Source organism: Ictalurus furcatus, chromosome 9 (genome assembly GCF_023375685.1).
Source record: "Ictalurus furcatus strain D&B chromosome 9, Billie_1.0, whole genome shotgun sequence".
Taxonomy (NCBI): Eukaryota; Metazoa; Chordata; class Actinopteri; order Siluriformes; family Ictaluridae; genus Ictalurus; species Ictalurus furcatus.
Genome location: NC_071263.1, coordinates 19,630,171 through 19,651,970, shown reverse-complemented (window position 1 = coordinate 19,651,970; position 21,800 = coordinate 19,630,171). Strand labels below are relative to the sequence as shown.

Genomic DNA, 21,800 nt, shown 5'->3' with positions numbered 1-21,800 from the left:
TGCAAATTGTGACTTTTACTGTTTGGTGACCAATCACTATTGTTTCCCCGTGACCAATCACCGATCACCATTGTTTCCCCATTACCAATCACTGATCACTGCTGTTTCCCATGACCACTAACTGATGACCATGGTTTCCCCACGACCACTCACTCACCCCCATTATTGTCCCACCAACACACTTCTTTGTTCTTAATTTTAAACTCAACCGTCTCCTTGGTTATATTTACAAGCAATGAAAAGCCAGATGACAGACACCAGCTTAATAAAGTTGAGGAATGTGTAAAGGACATTAGACACTGGATGTTTATTAACTTCCTCTTAATTCTGCCAAGACAAAAGTAGGACCACATGCAGCTAGAAGTAAACTCTCTGATCACATAGTAACTCTGGATGGACTTTGTTTCATCATGTGCAAGAGTAAAAGACCTTGGTGTAATTATTGTCTCCGGTCTTTCATTTGAAGCTCATGTAGATAATATTACTAGGATAGCCTTCTTTCACATCAGAAATATTGCTAAGTCAAGACATATAAATGTCACTACATGATACAGAAAAATTAGTTCATGCTTTTGTCACCAATAGGTTGGATTACTGTAATGTCTTACTGTCTGGATGTTCCAGTAAGGTGCATAAACAAACTCCAGTTAGTCCAGAATGCAGCTGCAAGAGTCCTTACTAGAACCAGAAAATATGTCCACATCACCCTGATGTTATCCACACTGCGTTGGTGCCCAGTAAAATTTCGCATTGATTATAAAATGCTACTACTGACCTATAAAGCACTGAATGGTCTCATGCCACAGTACCTGAGTGAACTTTTGGTCTTGTATGATCCGCCACGCCTACTTCGATCAAAAGGTGTAGACTATTTGTCACTACCTTGAATAGTGAAGGCTACATAGGGGGAAGCGCTTTCTCTTACAAAGCCCCACACTTATGGAACAGCCTTCCAATTAATGTTCGGGACTCAGACACAGTCTCAGTGTTTAAGTCCAGGCTGAAGACATTTGTTTAGTCAAGCTTTTGTGAATAGTTTTTTTTCTTAGGTAAAGAAGCAGATCTAGAGGGCTCACAGGCATGGAGTGTTGTGGTGAACTGGGATGTTTGGAGGCTGTCACCCCTCCACTTTCACCCAGGTTTTTTGATGGTGGAGTGGCTGGGCACCCTCATGTCTATGTTACCTTCTGCCTCTTCCTTTTAGTTATGCTGTCATAGCTAGTCTTACCAGAGTCCCTGCTGGCACTCACGCAAAGTACATTGTCCTTAACCATTATGGGACAATATGCATACCTAATAATCTCTCCCTCTCTCTTTCTGTCGAGCTACACATGATATGCCTCAGAGACCAGTGATCCTAACCAATTCTGCTCTCCGGACCTGCCTGATCCATCCTGATGCCCGACTTCTGGTTGGAGTTCTCATGAATTGGACGTTACATGCTGTTGCTGCGGATGCATCCTCATGGTGCAGTCTAAAGATCACTGAGATTACTGAGGACGGTATCACTTAAAAACCATAAGATAGCTTTGGACCTCAATATATATGAACAGATATGCTATGATTGCTTAGGACTACAATTGCCACAAACAGTTTTGCACTCAAGTCTCCATCAGCGAACAGTGGAGAAGTTCAACAAAACAGACTTCATGTAAAAACTGTAATGAATTTTCCTGGTTACACAATTGCACTATTTGACCATGTAGTATTAGCACATTTATAGAAGGGATTTACTTATTTATAATCACACTATCCGGTGTCACCCAGGTGAGGACGGGTTCCCTTTTGAGTCTGGTTCCTCTCAAGGTTTCTCCCTCATATCGTCTCAGGGAGTTTTTCCTTTCCACCGTTGCCTCTGGTTCTCATTAGGGATAAATTCATACATTTAAAATCTATATCCTGAATTTATATATTTCTGTGAAGCTGCTTTGGGACAATGTCCACTGTTAAAAGTGCTATACAAATAAAACAGAACTGAACTGAAAAGCGTCATATACATATATATATACACCTTTTATAATAGTTTCCTTTGTGTCTATATACCCCCCTTCCCATTTACTATCAGTACTTCATTTTGTGTGTTCATGATAGAAACTGTAGCATGTCTAAATACATAAATGGTTGGTTTGACTAACTTGTAAATAGTTGTGGTACCATGATCAACGACTAATTCTTTCTATACAACATTAAGTTACAATCTACCCTTTTATATTCTGATAAAATTATTTTTTTCACCCACTGATATGCTAATTAGTGATTGACGCGATTTGGTGACTTCTAGCAACTTTCTGACTTCTGACATACCTTGACTACTTTCCCCTAAAGAGAGTTAACTACACCTGTGATATTACTAACTTTTCAGACTGCACTGTTAGTAAAAAAAAAAAAAAAAAAAGAAAAAGAAAAAAAAAGAAAGAAGGAAAAAAAAAAAGGAAAAATATCATAAAATACATTGATAATGGGCATACCCAATAACCTGTTTACCTTTCTCGGTGTGAGACAATTCACACAGCGACTGAAGTTCAACTCACCTTGATAACTGGATCCACTCAGAAGAGAGGTCTGGGACTGGGACATAAAGGATGAGCAAACCTCAGGCTGGTGAAGGCTTCCATCCAAATGCTTCCGCTTCTGCATGCGCTTGTATTCTTGCTTTATGTTATTAAGGATTTGCTCTGTTTAAGAAAGAAAGAGTGGGTTAATAAAACGCATATGTAACGTAACACTAAATTAAACGTTTAACGAGCGCACTGCTTTGGACAAGAGGCCATTTTATTCACTGACTGCAACGTTACGCACCATGTTGTCCCTGGTTTTTAACAGAATGGGTCATTATTACCAGGAAAAAAAAAATCACTTCCACCGTTATAAAGCCATAAACTGAAAAGCATTAAAGCTTAAAGTAGAAAGCAGACCTGTTGTAAGTGTGACCGAGAGCTGGCTGAAAGGACTCGGCTCATGACGCAGGTAATTTCTCGGGGCTGATGACTGCGATACCGGGGCGCATCTCCTCCTTTTCGACGAGCCGGGACTCAGCAAAGGGTCGAAATCCATCGTCCTCTTCAATGTAGCTCCACAAGCCATTGCTGCTAGTCTTAGATACGTTTACACCTTAAAAATAAACACGACCAAAAACTAACATAAGGTAAAAAAATAAATAAAACGTCTCTCGGCCCTTTAGCTCTTGAAAAGCCGCTCGAGCTTCTGCTTAGCAAATCTGTAGCTAGCTAGCTAGCTAATTTACCGCTAGCGATGCTAGCGATGCTAGCTATTCAAAAGGCCGTTCAATTGCTTTTCCTAGTTGGATTGCTGAAGTTATATAAAGCAGTTTTCGGTAAATATCAAGCAAATGTCTGGAAATCCTTGTTGTATTTCTTCTTGCTTCGATCTTTCTTGAGGTCATCGGCTTCCGTTACAAGGGAACTGCGTTGGGTGGTTTTTTTTTTTTTTTTTAAATTTTTTTTTTTATACGCTGACAGCGATTTTCAAGCACATACACAGTTGAGCAAATTGTACTTCACTGCTTGTTTATCTTTCACCACCATTTTTTACTAATATGACGTTAGTTATTGGTTCTTTTTCTTCTTCGCCGCATTTTTGCCAGCAAGAAATCTAAATAAAAATGCGTTTACTGCCGCCTTGTGGTCAATGTAAGCATATTGCCCGTTAAGGCTTTATTCAAGGGTTAAGGCCTTACGCAAAATATAGGATTAAGAATTCAGAATTAAGAATTTAGAGGCCCTGGGCACAATGTCTTGTAGGCCACATCACACTGTGTGGTGTGGCCACACTCCCTACAGCCTATGCCACTGTAGACGTTAAGTGACACGCGTCTTTTTTTAATCTTGTGTGGCCCAACTAGACATTGCCCTCCATTTTTGGCAACGTAAAGAAAATATTTTTTCTTCCCCTTGCTTGGGCCCCAAATGCGCATGGGCCCCTGGGCCTGTGCCCATAATGCCCATTGGATAATCTGGCCCAGCTTGAGCTAAACCTGCCCCTGGTTAGTGGTAACCGAGTTCTGTACAGCTCAACCATCAATAAACAGTATACTAAATAATAAAGTGCAGTACAAGACCACACATTCAAGAAATTGCCTGCATTGTTACTGAGTCAGTGTAAATTTATCAGAAGAGTATGTTGAAATCGTACAGATGGACTGAAAGCAGTATCTGCAGTAGTGAGTGAAGTAGATGACTCAGTATTAATGTCACATTAATGCCTAAACATTAATGCATTCGAATTATTAGTGCAGATTTAACAGTGATACAGTACAGTCTGTGCAAACATTATAGCAGTTCAAACTGAAAGAACCCGGGTTTTGCCATAGCCTGTGATGGGAAGTGATGAGTTCTCTGATGGCAGAAAGAAATAAACCCTTTCTGAAGTGCTTACTTTTGCCAGATGAAAGGGAATGAAATATGAGGTGTGCTCGGTGGGCGGTTCAGAGGGTGTGTTCAAGTTTCTGCTTGGTAGGTGAATATTGCCATACCAGAGAGTGATATCACCACATGGAGGATTTCAGGATGCTTTGGATGATTGTGGAGTAAAACTATCAGCAGCCGTCTCTTCAGTTTTCGGGAGATTTGTAGCCTCCTGTTTGGGCTTTCTTGATGATGAAGGTGTTGATAGTGGGGGTGGTGTTCAGGTCACTTAAGCAAGCTGTTGATATGAGTATCCAGGAATTTGAATGAGTCAGTGTTATTTATTAGTTGGTTGCATATATGATCAGGTTCTTTGTAATTTAGGGGTTTATGGAAGTCTATAATCAGTTCCTTGGTTTTGTAGGTGTTAAGGATTTTGTCCTTGAAAAATCAATATGCCCTTGCACCATCTTCACAAATAATAAATAGATATTAAATGTATCGTGAACATGACAGTAATTTAAAAATGAAGGAAAATATCTCATATGACCTCTAGTGGCTGACTACAGTACAATGTTTAAACTCCACCCTGACACTAATTCTGGGGTTCCCAAACTTTTTTGGGCAAATTTAAAATGGACATTATAAATTATCTTCAACCACCCATTTATTCTTAAGTCGCAGCTTTATAATTTTGAATTCATATTCAATAAAAATTCGGGCATATTTTTGTTACTTCTGTTGCTCCTGCCAAGTCTTCCTTTAGGAATGTTGGGTTCACACCTCTTGCATTTCACAATGATGAAGCCCACTGTGCTTAGTGGGCTTCATAACGTTGTATCACAGGCTACTGCAAAACCCAGTAATTTTTAACTGTTTAATTTTTAAATCTTTAATTTTTAACTGTTATAATGGAACAGGGTATTAAAATATCAATAATGGCAAGCCAATCACACCCTCGAAACCAAGTAAAATGTTTCAAGCTATTAAGTGATTCAACTTAAAGCAATACCTTCTAATAAATCAGGAGTAAATAGATTTCAAATTCATATCTTCTACATCTAGGGTGCTAATGGGTACTATAAATAGTCATCTAATTGAGGTAATGTACGATCAAGACCCTTCTGATGTTCTGCCTCATGCCTGTGTACTACATCATAGTGAAAGAAACAGCTGGTTAAGTATGAAGTCAGCTAGGGACATTAAAACTGGAATAGGTGTCAGTCAGTTAGTAACTCAGTAAAAAAAAAATGAATGGGAAAACAAAAGGCAAATTTATTTAAAATATTTATTTGCTGAATGAAAGCTTTTCTCTGGACAAGTAATTTACATTGGGGTTTCAATTCTGATGATTTATAGGATACATTCTCAACCCAGAAGACAAAAGAGACAGACACCAGTATTGCTAATGCAAATAAATGGCCATTAATGCTCAATATGACTACAAATTAACAATATAAACAGTATGATATTTCTTTACATATATTAAAAAACAAAACAACACTAACAATAGCTGTCAGTGCTATCTTTTGTTCATAATATTTCTTTAATTTCCATAACACTGTATTTATAGTAACACAAGTGGGAGAAGTAGGTACTGTAAATACTAACTCATGAATCCAGCTTGGAAGATTTGATATTTGTAAACAAAGCACAAATTTGTGTGCAACCTGCACTTCCATTTAAATTCAAATACTCTTTAACATTTATAGATGTCAGTGAGACAGTCTGGAAAAAAGATGCTATTGCCCAAGTAGAAATGAACTACAGACAATTATAATAGGATAGTTTTGTAACGGAGTGTTTATCTTAAGAGTCTTGGCAAAACTGGGCATTTTGGGTATCTATGCGCAAATGAGCAAGCCATAAGTAAACATATGGTATAAATGCTAATGGTGTAGATACGGCATATCTCCCAGTGACTTTGAAAACCTTGATCTATGGTAGGGATGATGCAATCAAACGTGAACTCGATTCATTCTACATCCATGCTTTCATATACACTCAAAGTTAACTTGAGTCTATATAAATGGACATAGCCCACCCTTATGCTTAATATACATGCAAAACAAATGGTACAGAAATACAGCATTTTGGGGGATAAAACTGGTTTATGACTTATGAAGATGAATTGATTTAAAGAAGCTTAGCTCTCTTTGACAAATGAAAAATGATCTGCCCTTTTAGAAACAAAGCACAGTAATTGAGATTCCAAACACATGACACATTCAAAGAGTAGCCTATTTGTATTTGAATACATCTGTTTAATTATTTTTTTTAAAAAAAGCGCGCAAACTAGTTCTGTCAGAGTTGCTTGGACATTGTCTGCATTTCACCCTGAAGGTTTTGGATCTTAGCACCGTTTCTAGATTTCCAGGAACTCTGAATGCTATTGAATACAACACGCCCTCTTAAAAAAAAAACAACAAACCATGTGATTGAGGTAATATGTTGAATAGTCAAAAATATCTCTGCAGTGCTGATGAAATAAAATATTTCTATTTGCTTCTGCATCAAAATCTTCAATTAATATTCGCAAGATTGCAATCACTGTTAAGTCAACATAAAAAAATTTCTTCCCATTGCATTTGATTTCTAAGTAAGAAAAGACTTTTAATGTGTCTAGACCTAATTTGTGGAAAACTATCAATTTCAACAGAAATTGCCTTCACTCTAAAGCTATGCCTATTCGAAATCCAAGTCTCCCTGTAACTTCATACTTGACAACAGTAATTTGTGTTATGAAACGTTTCCATTTTGCAATAATTATTTGTACAAAACACTAGAGATACATTGGCACAACTCTGAGTCATGTGCAGCCAATGGACACACAAATGTTTTGGACGAATTATTATGATTAACTTACATGCACTGGGGGTGCAAAGACAATCCAGTTCAGTGTGGGAGTAGAACAATTCAGTAGCATTCATACTCTAAACAATGCATAAAAACAGCATAAACTTAAAAGGTGATGATATTGAATTGGAGTCTACATAGTGATGTTCTTTACAGTGAAGCGTTGTTAATGCTTGTAATTCCTGATTCTACATCAGATTCAGGCAGGTCCTTGCCTCAGCTCAATTTGTAGACAATGAAGTTATGATTTGTGTCTGATCAGTTTTGTGGTGAAATGTAGGTAAGAGATGAACAGACTGCAATCGCTTGCATCACAGTTGATCTCCAGGTTTGGCAATAACTGAAAAGCTTCTATTATATGTGCAACACATGGATTAAACTAACATGGAACATTACCTCAATTTCATTATACTCTGTCTCTTATTTTGTTCTATCAGAGTTTAGAATGTTTTATGTTATTTAAAAAGATCGGTAACAATCTCAGCTGGAAAATGCAGCTTCTTTGGTAGATTATCATTTGTCATTTGGCTAAGGAACTAAGCTATAAACAGCAAATAAAAACCAAACGTTTCGCTATTGTTTATAAATCCCCAAAATCATGTCCGACACCTCTTTGGCTGTTAGTATTAGAATCCTGCTAAAATAGTTGTCTCTTGGGTATAATAAATCCTTTCAGACACACATGGGATATGGAACATTATAAATTATTTTATAATACTTGCGTATGAGATTATATACACATACATACACACGCGCGCACACACATATACATACATATAAACATCTCAACTTCTTTTTGGCTGTAACCTTACCCATGATGCACAAAACTGCTGTGCAGTGTGTGTAATTCTTAAGCATAACACATTACTTCATTACTTGTTATGGACTGCATACATAATTGCAAACCTCAAGAGAGTGCAGAGCCATATAGCTTTAGTTATCCTTCATTTCGAGCACATAACATTTTAAGATGACAAATGTAGTCATCATACAATACACAAAAGATCCTTCATTTTCAACCTTACACTTGCACACCTTAAACACTGGGACCAAAATTTTCATTTCAACTCAGTAAACCTTCAACTATCAACCATGATACGCTTTAAGAAAGAAAAAACCATTAAAAAAAAGCAATCAATATTGTTATACATTTAACAATAAAGATGCAGCATTAGTGTCATTTGCTCAATGTAGTAAAATAAAAGTGCTGAGATTCATTAGTAGCAATCGTATAGTGTAAAACTCCACAGTGAAATAACTGAATAATACTGATTGATGATAATGTATATGCTGGTTTGCAGCATCCTTCATACCTGCCCTAGCTCCTTCTGATCCTTCACTAATACTCAGAGAAAGTGCTCATGAAGTGGAAGTAAGGTGATTGCAGTCCATCTCAGTCTCCCTTCAGTACACTGCCCTTTCACACTCTGCAAAATCCTGTAAGGCCTAATGATCTTTTCCAGTTATGACAACAACATTGTGCAGGCGTGTGGCAGCATAGCCAACAATGTGAGCTTATATAAGTCTGGAGTTTTTAAGAAACTGTATTAGAACTTTGTAAATGAAGGTGTATTGGGAAACAGTGTGCACCATCATCATGCGTTGCTGTCGCAGCAGGCCAAGAACAGTAGGGACGTCCAGCATCTACAATAACAGAGGTTAACAGGTTAAATGTCTAGCTCGATCTTCCTTCACATCACCATCACCTTCCTTTAAAGGCAACAGTAAGCATCAGAAGTCAACTACAGGTTAACCTTAACTAGACATAATGGCCTTTCCTGCACTCCTGCCAGAATAAGCAATGTGTGCATATACCTCATTATGTTCCAGACAGGCGACCATGATCTCACTGAGAATGACCACGCCACTGCGCCCCACCCCTGCACTGCAGTGAACAAGCACGGGCGGGTTTGTGTTCTTTGGATCACTGGTGCTGTTGGTGTGCCGCCTCACAGACTGAATCTCCTCCAAATATGCTATGACAGAGTTTTAGAGCAGTTTACCGAGCCAGTTACACCCCAGTCAAATTTCATTAATGTCAGAAACTAATCCTGTTCTCTACCTACCATTAAAAAAGTATACTGTTAAATCATTCACTCAGAACATCAATGCACCTAGCTCTATGAAAGTAGTTTTTTCCTAGTATGTTGATACTACAAATTAACGCACATGCAGAATATTTTACCAAAAAAAAAAAAAAAAAGGTTTCAGTTACATATGTTTTATTAACCTAGTATCACTGTGTGACACATTTGTGGCTCAGCCATGTAAGACTTGTTTGACATACCCAGAAAACCTTTAAAATCTTCAGGACAGCTGTGGTCAGGCCAGTCTGTGTATTGCAAGTGCCAGACAGTTCGCTCCTGGCCTGTCAGTAGGTGTTTAATCTTCAGGCCGGTGGTAGCATAGCAACCTGAATCGGTGCGAAAGCGTGTGGTGATCTTAAAGCGTCCGTATGTAACGGTGTTGTGACGGGAGCCTAGACGGGGCCAGTAACGGAAGCTCTTTTCTCGTCCTGCCTCCTACAAAGTGAAAATATGGAATCAGAAGAACCTGTTCAATAAAGATGTGTATTTAACTTGACTATGCATACATGTCAAAAATACACACCTCTTCAGCAGTAACCATTGCAATAATTGCAACCCCTTGTTCCCAAACCATCTGCCAAAAGTCTTGACATGTGTTAGGGAGGGGACCCTGAGCTGCAATATAATTCCACTCCTCTCCTCCTATTGTAAGCTGGAAAAGTCATGAAGACAACACACTATAAATACATAGTACCAATTAAGAGCACCTGACGGCTGCCACACTTTAATGAACCAAAAGCTCAATTATAGGAATCTATGGTAGCATAGGGCAGCTCGTAACGTTCTACCCTAAGATTATAACTCACTGTATAGGTGTAAAGCACCTACTTTGATATGCGAGGCGTTGATATATCCTGTGTTGTTCTCTTTAGTGGGCACAAGCTCTACCCGTGTGTCATCGTAAGGTAGCACATCCTGAAAGCGGTTTCGCTCTGCATTCTCGGGCAGCTGAGCAATGCTGCACTCACTGCTGGGCCATTTCTTTGGCATTTGCTCATATTCTGTAAACACCAGGCCCTGCTCCATATGTTGCTCCAGTAGCTTACACTGTGTGTGTGTATATATATATATATAAATAAATTAAATAAACAAAATTAAATTAAACCCGAAACACACATTCATATATAACTATGAACTCATGACTGTGCTAACAGGTAGAATATTTTTCAAAAAAGGAAAGTAAACCTCATTATTTACTTGTTTTACAGTGTCAAAAATCTAAATTGTATACAGAAACAATTAATACCAGCTGCTATTACAGACCATGTAATATACTCCTTTTACAGACAAACACAGATGTGGCTTCAATTTAATACTGATCTGCATTCCTACCCTGTCGTCATTAGAAGCTTTCCCGTGCTCGTCTTTGCCCTCATCAGGTATGGGCATTCGGGCAAGTGTCAAGCCATTGAGTGTCGCCAGCTTCAGCGGACTCGTCTTCTTCATCTCTGAACGAATGCCCTTCTTCATGCCCTGTTGTGATGGTGGTGGTAGAAAGAGTGAGATTCAAAGAGCCTACCAGTGAGGTACTACCACGTACAGACACTCAGGAGTCTGAGGAATGCAGCCAGTCGTGCTTGCTAACCTGCTCTACTACATTCTTCACAGGTGAGGAATTTACCAACCATCCCCTCCTATAGCCAGAAATATCCTGATATTCTCCATTCAAACAAATTAAAATTGCATGTGATATTTCACCTAAAAAGAGAGCTGGGTGTGTTTTATTCGTGGCCTGACAAAATCATCACTTTCTATAGGTTAGTGTAAAAATGACACTTAAAACAAGAAACATTTTGTATTTCATAAGACAGAAGGCACTTCATTATGTTTACATGTTATCATCTAAGAACATAACTACAATAGCAGATTAAAAGCAGGTTACATGTAAAGACGATGAAGTTAGTGATAATGATGATAAGAAAGAAGCTTGTAAGTCCTGTCAAAGTGTGGAGTATTTAATTGCCTCCTATGTGTTTTAAATTACACGTTTTAGGAATACATACCAGAAATGTACTTAAGTTTCAACTGAAAAGTGTACCACAACATTCTACTGTGATATATTACTTGGATGCCTATATTAAAATCTTTTACATTGTGTAACAAATTTTGCTTCTGCACAAGACTCCCCCCGCCCTTAATGATTAATTTGTGATGCAAATGCACATGTATAGAAAGTATTCTGATGGTAAAGTATTAAACCTGTGCGTGTTATGTTCAGTGTGAATTCTAGGCAACTGATTACACGCCATGGTTGAGTCCAAATTTCATTCGGGCTGGCCTCAGTCAATTTACTACACTTATTCTGTTGTTCTATTATGGTCTATTATCAGATTACGCTGCATTTCAAATGTAGCTAGTGTGATACGACTTACAGGACTTACAAAACTTTAAGCTCTCCAGTATGGAACATGTTCTTTTGAATACAAGTTAATTAGAGAAGAACTTACAGGTGGTGGAAGGCCATCAATGTTTCTTCGTGTAGAAGGCACATCTGAGACAGGTCTTTTTTTTAACATCTCTCTTTTAGGCTTCCATCGACTTTGGTTGCTCAGATCTCCTTCGGAAACTGAAGGCGTGATGGCATCTGTCTCACTACATGGGTACAGAGATCCTGTCTCATCCTGCTCGTGAATACGAGGCTGGGGTTGAAAACCCAGCGGGTTGGGGATGACCTGATCCAAACTGGGGCTGAAAGGATAGGCAGGCAGAGGTGTCTCCATTAGAGGGATTTCCAGAACATTGTTGTGTTCCTTCGGAGCTGCTACTGCATCCTGAGACTGGGGGGTGTGTCGGCCGCTTTCATCCTCAAACTCCTCTTCCTCTCCACTACTGTGGACCAGCATGGTCGCATCAGATAAGGATTTTTTGTGCCCGTAGTGCACATCCTCTTTCAGAACAATGTCCTCAGCCTCACTTTGCTCCTGGAAGACGTCTACCTCAGAGGTAGAGGCAGAGGCAGGGAGAGCACCAGGTGGCGCGAGCTTGGACGGAGTCTCAGAGGCAGAAATGGAAACAGTCCTCTCCTTCAGTCGCATGGTTTCCAGACCATACGTCAGGCCAGCGAGCTCAATAGAGTTACGCTTGTGTGTGTAAGGGCGTCGTGTGGTGGCGGGGATGAGCGGCTCACTCATTTCTTGTAGTGAGTGTGCCACTGGCAGGCTATCTTCCTGAAAAGTCTGCACCGAGTGGTGTACACGGCGTGTGATCAGGTCAGGGCTGCTGCTACTTGCATGAAGGTGACGTGACAGGTCAGGTGTGCTGTTGGCTGGCCTTGGGCGGGTGTAGGGGTAAGGTGGAGGTGGTCGGTACACCTGCGTTCCCATGATGTTGGGCACAGGGTAAGCATGGGCCTGTGCCAGCTGCACATCAGTGAGTTCAGGCACGCTGACTGCGCCCACCACTGGCCTCCTCTCGCCTGGGTATGGGTATGGCGATGGGCTGTGAAAGCTGTAGTGGAGGTGATACTGAGCTGCTGTTCCTCTGTGCTCACGGATCTCAGGCTGGCTGTACACAAGCGGATCAGGTCGGCTGTAGGCATACGAGTTACCAATGTTGAGGTTCCTCATAGAGTGGCTGTGACGCTCAGACATGGCTGCCATGGCACTGTGATTTTTCTGGCGCATGACGCTCTCGTAGTCGGGTGTGGCACGGTACGAGGGTGGTATCAGGACACTGTGGCGTTGAGAAGGCACATAGTCAGGCCGTGCGATGTCACTGCCTGTGATGCTTGGATTTGAGGACATCGGTGATGGTTGCATGTAGTGTTGTGGGTTGGTGAGGGAACTGGTGCTGTGGGCGCTGTACACACTGCCATTCCGGATTCTTCCATTGTACTCATGTGGTGAGTGGTCTAGGCTGGTCTGAGAGTGGTAGTAGTAACCGTTGTGATTGTTCATGTAAAGATTGTCTGCAAGAGTGAGACAGTGGCCGTCAGGTGCACAGGCATAAAATACTTATCATATACAGAAGGATGGTAACAGACAAATGGAAAGGTTTTGTTTTACCTTGAGAGGATTTGTACGGCTCCCGGTAATGGCTATTGTAGTGCAACTGAGGTGGAGGCATCATGTATGTCTGAGGCTTGGGCTTCAGCAAGAAAAAAAGGCACCACTGTTCAGATTATGAGCTCACCATATGTTCCAAGAGAAATCACGTGGATATAACTCAGCCATTCTATTTCCATAGAAAGATCCAGAAAGGCAAATGACATGGCAACCATCAAAAAGCTGGCCAAATAGAAAATTACTTAAGTTATGCCTACCATTGAAATTCTTGTGGAGGAGCGTCGTCTTACTGGGTTCACTGGTGCTGGTTCAGGTTGGCTGTCAAAACAGATGAAACAGAGTGAAACAAACCTGCAGGCCATCAGCTCTAATGCTCTCTGGCATTTGAGGGAATGGCAGCATATTCCAGGATCATCTTCGGGGTACAGTGTATATTGTGTAGCATGAAACCCTGGCACAGACTAAAGTTATATCAAAAGAGCTTCCTTTCAAAACATGAAAGGGAAAGGGAAAATGGGTCTCATCCTAGAAATGCAATTGCACACAATCATACACTCCGTAATGCAATAGCCATCATGCAAAAAATGTCCAGATTTTCTTGTTAGCAATTGGAAAAATACTTCACTCCTCAAACAGCTGATACTGGAACAGTTTGTCTGTATTAAAACACGCAGCAGGGATTTCCAGAATCATACATGATAAACACTGGGAATGCAATATCTACATTTTTGGGGAAAGGGGGAGGTGTCTTTGAGCAGAAACAGTAGGTGACAGCTGAAACAGTCTTGCTCACCCCTTGTTAGAAGGCAGAGAGGGACGAGAGAGCATTGGAAAGCGTGGAAATGATAGAGTGAGAATGGACTTCTGGGAGCTTTCAGAAGGTGGAACATCAGATTCCTCTCTGGAGACAGGAAAGTGATAAAGATGAAGCAAGAAGGAGCAAGACACATACACACCATCTGGCTAAAGGAATAGCTTGGAATACACACTTACAGAGTACTTTTGTTGATCTTATAGAATCTGTGCCGTGCCAGGCACATTCTGCACACATATTTGGAAGTCTCCATGTCCTCCTGAAAGAGACACAACATTCACAAAAACAGCTAAGAATCACAAGTATCTATGACTATGACCTATTTTACTCAGATGAAAACAATGGCCTCTGTGTTTTAGTTACACCTAGCATTTAATGTGCATGCAAGGATTTTATATGTGTGTAGGCACACCCATCTATTAATATACATAGGCATGGGCACATAGCTCCAACCACATAACTGCTGGCTATTCTGAGTAAAGAAAAGCATCTGTAATGCCTGGGATAATGACTAGAAGCACCACTGGCTTTACAGAACTTACAGTCTGAAACTGAATGGTGTCTTCTTTGTTGGCCAGCTCCAGGGCAAAAAAAGACTTGTTATGAGTCATGTTGTTAATGTCATTCCATCTAAATGGGGAAAAGAAAGAAAAAAAAACAACAAAAACAGCAATACACTTTAAATAAATGCAACATAATCCAGCCATAGAAACATACACAAACACTATATGGTTAAAAGTATGTAGCCACCCAACCATCACACCCATAAGTGGGCCTTCCTCAATCTGCTACCACAAAAGGTGGAAGCACACCATTGTCTACATTGTCTTTGCAAGCTGTAGTATTAAGATTTCCCTGCACTGGAACTAACAGGCTCTTAACCTGTTCCAGCATGATAATGCCCCTGTGCACTAAGCGAGGTCTATAAAGTCATGGTTTACCAATGGTTGTGTGGAAGAACTTGAGTGGCCTGTATGAAGCCCTGATCTCAACCCCAATAAACACATTTGGGATGAATTGGAATGCTGACTGCAAGCCATTCCTTCATGTCTGACATCAGTACCTAACCTCACTAATGCTCTTGTGGCTGAATGGGTACAAATGCCCACAGGAAAGCCTTCCCTGAATAGTGGAGGCTGTTTAAGCAGCAAATGGGGACTAAATCTATTATGGGATGTTCAGCACGGTCAAGTGTCCACATACTTTAGACAATATAGTGTATATGCACATATGTATGGAGTATGTCCATGGAGCATGGACTCCTTTCCATTTTACAATATAAATAATATTCAGTTGGAATCCACCTCACAAATACACACCGGAACAAAAGAGGTGCTCGGCCATTTTTGTGCTTAACAAAAATCCCTTCCAGACAGGATCCAATGAGTATGTCTGCACCCTGGCTGTCCTGTGTGGTAGTAAATGCAAAAATGTTAGAAAATAGCTCTGAGTAAGTGAAGTAATGAGGCACTAAATATGTATACTGGTGTCAGAACATTATGACATTTAAGCACCCGCACAAGCCACATATATGAATTTATTTTCCACAATTTTAACAGTAAATGAAACATTAGGCTTTCTTAGCAATTTGCTCAGCAAATGTTTACCTTTGCTTGAAAACTTTCTTGACCATAGCCCTCCATCCTCTCCACTTCTTGCATGTACAACAATTCTGCTTCTGGTACTGGCATACCTCTATCGGTACAGTTGAAGTAGGAATGGGAAAAAACATACAGACACACACTACAATCAACAAACTGCTGCTTACAAAACCACATTATATTTAAAATCAACCCATTCTCACATATGCATAATGAAAGGAAGCCATTAAAAAAACATTAAAATTTTACAGATTATCTGCTGCACAACAGGATAATATTGGATTTTTGAAACATCCAAACACAGTTTTTTACTAAAGTCCTTGACAAATATCAGTGGGTTCACAATTCATCAGCTTGTCTATAAATCTTACAAATTTTAAAATGCAGCAGATGTTTCTGTGCAGTCATTTACCAAAGATAGAGAAAGGCACCATAAAGCTGCTTTACAGATGCTTTCAGGAATGTTCAATGTCCAGTGTCTGTTCTGTACTTTTTTAAACAAACGTGGGGAAAAAAAGGAGAAAAAAAGAAAAACAAACCAGAAACATTTATGATTGTTATGAGGATGCTCTTACCGGTAGCTTTGATAAAGCAGGGCAACTTTTTGAGTGGCTTCTTCAACAACCCTCTCATCTTGAATCCATTCCTATAGAAAAAGAGAGGCAAGAGAGATTCAGTGTATATCTGACCACTAGATAACACTAACATGAAAAGTAAAATAAAACAAACTCACCATGGGAAAAAGAACAAATTTTTGAAGAAATTCCTGCGAATCATAGCGGTTGAAGTCTCCAAAGTCGGCTAGAACCAGAAATGATACAAGCCTTTTCATTTGAACTTAGTTTAACATTCAGCTTCTATTTAAAAGAGGTAAGCCAAAATTACACTGATTTATTACACAAACTACATATACCCACGTTCTCATACATGGTGCAGATACATAACCTCAAGCACTCAAAGTTTTGTAGCAAAGCCTTCTTAGAGAACATTTCTTAATCATGTCCAGCAACCCTGGTAATTATTATTATAATGTTTTTTATTTTTACATATTAAATACAACTAGCTCTGCTGCAGACCGTCTGTAGTTCTTTGGACATCTTTTAGAAAAAAAAGCCATTTGACATGCAGGGAAACTATTTTAGCCTTTGTAACCACAGTAGTCCGTCATTAACAGCAAGTCCAGTCATCCTGTTAGAAATGTACACAAGCTATGCTGACAAGCCAAAGTATTAGCATAGGTACAAGGTTCCACGCACAGTATTGCTCATACACAGAAATAGCCGGTGTTAAACATTTGATACAACTAACACAAATCAAACTAAAGACTACGACTGCGCAATTATTAGCTAGTGTGTGGGAGCGTAAGAGTGTCGTTCTTTCTCTGTATGATATGCACACGGGGAAGCAGTTTAGATCTGGCTGCAACTATTAGTGACGTCAGTTCCACTGCTATGTGAACTCCAAGCGAGTAACTTGTGCTGCCAGATATATCTTTGCCAGAAGAGTTTTAGATTCTTCCCCTTGGCAAAAACTGAGGCCAGAAATCTTAAGCCTACAAGCTCAGTTAGCTTAGTCCAGTATTGTAGTTTGAGTAATTTAATTACAAGTCCCCAAACATAAAAGGGCAAAGTTAAACCTACAGTTTATGAAATGGAATAACTAAGGTATGGAATTCGAATTAAATCTAATTCTCCATGAGAAAGCATAATCCTGAAAAACATACAGTTAGGATACCTTGTACAGCCAAGCCAGCTAACCGGATGGCTTGTTCAATTGAGCAAGGAACCCTGCCCTCCAGAACATCTTTCTTCAGCTGGAGGTAATACTGGTATCTGTTGAAGATCATTTGAACATTGTAACAAATAATATCATTAAAGGAGTTATCTAAATCTTGTTTCTCCCCCGACCACTTTATTTCAACAGCCCTAATGATGAACTATGACAGTTATGACAACATGTCTAACATAAAATCAATACAGATCAAGCATTTTAGTCACCTGGTTATCTCTTGCTGTAGCTGGGAAACTGTCGGCACATAGAATATGACTCCAAAGTAAACAGTGGGTTCCTGTCCATACTTGTCAAGCTGTTTCTTCAGAGGCTTTTCTAAATCAATCCATCGCTGCTGGTTTTGTTTGTTAAAGTACCAGAGACTGAAATACATTATCTGTAGAATGAACAGAATGTCAGTGAACTGTACAGGTTAAAAGAGCATACTGCCTTCTTTTTTTTTTTTAAAAGACAGGGCAAAGAAAAAAAACTGAAAACTAAGACCAACTTCCACACAGCCACCCTTTATGATGACTTAAAAAAAATGAATAACAATAACTGATGAACCATAACCATGGGGGTCAATGGTAGCTCAGTGGTTAAGATGTTGGAATACTGATCGGAAGGTCATGAGTTCAAATCCCAGCACTGCCAAGCTGCCACCGCAGGGCCCTTGAGCAAGGCCCTTAACCCTCAAATGCAAATGTATGAATAGGAGAAATGCAAGTTGCTCTGGATAAGGGTGTCTGCCAAATGCCATAAAATGTAAAATGTACAGAATGTCTATACATGGTCACTGAAGAATCCCAGCCATGACCATGTGATTGCCATTATGTTTAGCTACAGATCCTATCATCCTTTGCTCAAACAAACCTAGCTGCTTTCTCAAGTACGCTCTGCAGTTTAGTGTTTATCAGAAGTGACATTTCAAGGCAACTACATGCATGAAGTTCAAAAACACAAACTTTGCATGTAGGTGTATTTTGGTCAAACAAAATGTCCATCCCTGTTTAATTTGACTAAGAGACTCACTGGTGTAATACACAGGGAATGACAACTGAACAGTCTTAGAAGAACTTAGACATTTATTAGGTGCAAAATCACAGAACTAAGGAAAATACCTTAAGTTTCAGTCTTTAACACTGACACATTGAAGCCTTTACGTTACATCAACTAAATACCATCTACATATAAAGTGCGTTGGATGAAATGCAATAATTTCAAAAGAAATAACCAGGAGTGCTTACACTATATTATGGAGGTAGAGCAGGCAGTAGTGTGGGCAGACAATAATGGACAAATGCATTTCATTACTGATTGTGCTTTAGGTTAAAAACAAACAAACAAACAAACATCAGAATCTTATATCAGCTTAAAACAATACAAACCTCTCGCAACTCGAGTCTCTGAGCAACTGCTTCCAAACATTCCTGGCCTGTGCTCTCCACAGAAAGTGTAAACTCCACAAATTCGCCATTAAGCAGCTGTATGCGTGTGACCAGACAGCTCTTGCTGGAGACAGTATATCTTCGTGTCCTCTTAAGTTTTAATCCAAATGGTAAGGGCATGTTTCACCAGTAACGTAGACCTTTCAGAGGCCAGAATAATTTCCACAGCTTCACTTTAAAATTAAGCCATGGGTAAACAAGAAAAAGTGTCTGGCTCCAGAAGGCAGTTACATGGATCCCTGGGAAGTGGAATAAGACGACAACAGATTAGAAATCATTCTTATAATGTGAGGATTCAGAGATAAATATCCATTACTTGTCATTAACACCCATGGGATATAGATGACTCCCAACCCATTTCAGCTCTATTTTTACTACGCAGTTATTTCACCTTTGTGCAAACAGCATACACAATACTAAAACTGTTTCAATGTGCTACTGATGAGAGATGGCAGCAAATTACTGAAATGACATGACAATCACAACCATATTTTATTTATTCAACCGTGTTTTAAGATTCTAACCATACTAAAAAATCTTACCATTACAGAAAGGACTACTCAAGAAAGCACTGATTTTAGAATTCACTGTTATCGAGAAATATACCATCAAGAAAGAAAAAAACAATTAAAAAGCAAGAATGAGTGAACTCTTACCTATTAAAGCATCAGATAGGAAAAGGAAAAGAGAGGGATCTAGATTTAATCTAAAATCTTGATTTTAAATAGTAGCACCTGTTCAATCTTAACAACAATAACAACAATCCATGTTGAAGAACAGTGTTAGTAGCTCCAAGTCTGGTGTGCTGCTGTGATTTATTTATTTTTATGATGCGACAACAGCTCGGGCCCCACAAAAATAACACCGAAATCTAGACGGGACCCGAAACACAATACAATCATACCTGTGTGTGGTGTGGTCGTTTACGTGTTAACCACATTAGACATCTAGAAACAACACCAGGGACTGGCCGAGAGCGTGTGATAAAGAATGAGTTATGAGATATGATGAATGAGGTACTTTATCTAAAACGGCTGCCTCCCAAATATCAAACATATCAACAGTAAAATACCTGACGAACCCTAAAACAAATACTCGACGGTCAGCTCGTAGAATACTTAACGATATAGCATGTTTTTCCCAACAAAATAAACCCGAGTACATTTATCAACAGGTTGTTGTCTAAAGCTGGCAGCATGGCTGCAGCAACAAGTGTGTACAGAGCAGCGCAGAAACAATTCCCGACTAAACAAACTCGGGAAGTGAAGTCACCGTATGCTGTTAGCTAATTATCGCTAACGACAGTCTGCGATAATAAATGTGCGGAAACTAAAAAGTAATGCATTAAAAACAACAACAACAACTTGGATACAGGGTTAACTTCGGTCCAAGCTCATTTCGAGCTAGCATAGCATAACGGCTGGTTAATTAAAGTAACATTACTGCGTGTAAGTGTTTGTGTTAAAGTTAGCTAACACTTGCTAGTAAGTAGCTCCGTTACTTACCTTGAGAATAACCTGCCTCTGAGGACCATTTAATTTACATGAGTCGTTTCTGTACTGGCGCAAGCTTGGCATTAAAACTTGCAAACTGAGTACATTTTTCCTGAAATTTGTGGTGAATCACGCACGTTAAACTCATGGGTCACACTGGAAGCTGCTCCCATGCTTCACTTCCGGTTGACACTGACTGACTGACTGACTGACACACACACACACACACACACACACACACACACACACACACACACACACACACACACACACACACACACACACACACACACACCATCCATGTACCCATCCGCGGGACTATTTTCACTAGTTTCAAGAAGACATTTCACCCCAGTACTTGCTTTAACCCATAACTAACGTACACGTGTATTACTCACATGCATGTAAACATTAATATAAAAGCCGGACATTACACAACTTAATGGCAGACGACCATAAAAGGGGAAAACACAGCGCTATGATACACACAGGAATGAGGTGTGTTACAGCAGACAGCTGGAAAGCCCTGCTGCGGAATGTGAGGAATGAGGCAGCTGCCTCCCACTTAACGCTGTATCTAAACCGGTTATATTAATGCACAGATAAACAACATGTAAAATGTGTTTACACCTTGTTTATTATCCTCTTCGCGTAATATCCAACAACATTATGGACACGTCTTCACTTTGTATCTTGTGTTGATGCTTTGAAGTCAATATACTTCTGACGAGTCTGCAATATCAGCTGTTTCATGGTGTGTAAGCTTATCTAGAGTCACATTTTTTTTTCTCTGCAAATTGTATTTGAAATTAAATGAAACGTATCAACGAGGTTGGAGAAGCAGGTGTGAGTTTGAAGGCGTTAGTTTTGGATCTGAGCCTGTCTCAGGGAACTTGGGCAGGGGCTCAAAAGAAGAAAAAAAAATTGCTAATTTATATCACTAAAGAGCTAATTTTTCTACTTTACTAACTTTAATTTAACTACATATTCTTATCAATCTGGTAGACATTATAAACAGACTGTGTGTGGTCACAATAATGAATATGAGAATGACAAAGAATCTTTCAAAGAAAATGTAAACATTATGAAATAAATGTGACTTACCGTAAAAGTCAGTAAAACTATTAATTTCATAATTAAACTGACATTTGGCAGCAGCTATGATTTCCATAAAATTGCAGCACCGCTTGCAGAACTGGCTTTTTCCTCTCAAAGCTTGTCATTTTTGCCTTCAAAATTTCATTTTTAAAAAGACAAAATTGAGATTTTAATGATCTTATATCACATTTGTTTCATATCACTTAGGCTACAGGACTAAATTGACCATATTAGTTAACAAGAGGGAAGTTACTATGTGTATATA

At 39.4% G+C, this 21,800-nt stretch overlaps 2 protein-coding genes across 8 annotated transcripts in view; both read right to left on the bottom strand.

Moving 5' to 3' along the window:
* The window catches only part of akirin2 (akirin 2), a 5,671-nt gene extending 1,892 nt beyond the window's left edge, over positions 1–3,779 (bottom strand). Inside the window, exons 1-5 of one of the 6 annotated variants that reach the window (XR_008386774.1) lie at positions 2,916–3,779; positions 2,532–2,675; positions 1,735–1,855; positions 776–1,474; positions 609–678 (exon numbers count right to left, since the gene is read on the bottom strand). Coding sequence is in view for 2 of the 6 variants with exons in the window: in XM_053633022.1 (XP_053488997.1) it covers positions 1,342–1,474; positions 1,735–1,855; positions 2,532–2,675; positions 2,916–3,084 (567 nt within the window). In the remaining 4 variants the exon portion in view is untranslated. Of the gene's footprint in view, positions 1–608; positions 1,475–1,734; positions 1,856–2,531; positions 2,676–2,915 lie in introns of all 6 variants that reach the window. The other 5 variants (XR_008386775.1, XR_008386773.1, XM_053633022.1 and 2 more) reach the window with 5 other exon arrangements.
* A 4,129-nt stretch (positions 3,780–7,908) lies between these two features.
* On the bottom strand, positions 7,909–20,944 carry ptpn21 (protein tyrosine phosphatase non-receptor type 21). Of its 2 annotated transcripts, XM_053633241.1 has the most exons (20): positions 20,450–20,944; positions 18,885–19,183; positions 17,724–17,893; positions 17,461–17,558; positions 16,460–16,527; positions 16,302–16,372; positions 15,733–15,820; positions 15,445–15,533; positions 14,668–14,755; positions 14,305–14,384; positions 14,105–14,212; positions 13,569–13,629; positions 13,312–13,393; positions 11,755–13,214; positions 10,640–10,780; positions 10,136–10,354; positions 9,831–9,959; positions 9,508–9,742; positions 9,036–9,196; positions 7,909–8,864 (listed from the first exon to the last, which is right to left on the bottom strand). In XM_053633241.1, exons 2-20 carry the CDS (start codon positions 19,062–19,064, stop codon positions 8,736–8,738), a joined length of 3,657 nt encoding a protein of 1,218 aa, XP_053489216.1. In that variant the 5' UTR covers positions 19,065–19,183; positions 20,450–20,944; the 3' UTR covers positions 7,909–8,735. The 2 variants fall into 2 exon arrangements, with proteins under 2 accessions (XP_053489216.1, XP_053489217.1); XM_053633242.1 differs by lacking the exon at positions 14,105–14,212 and having other exon boundaries at positions 20,450–20,941.
* Between the last annotated feature and the right edge of the window lie 856 nt (positions 20,945–21,800).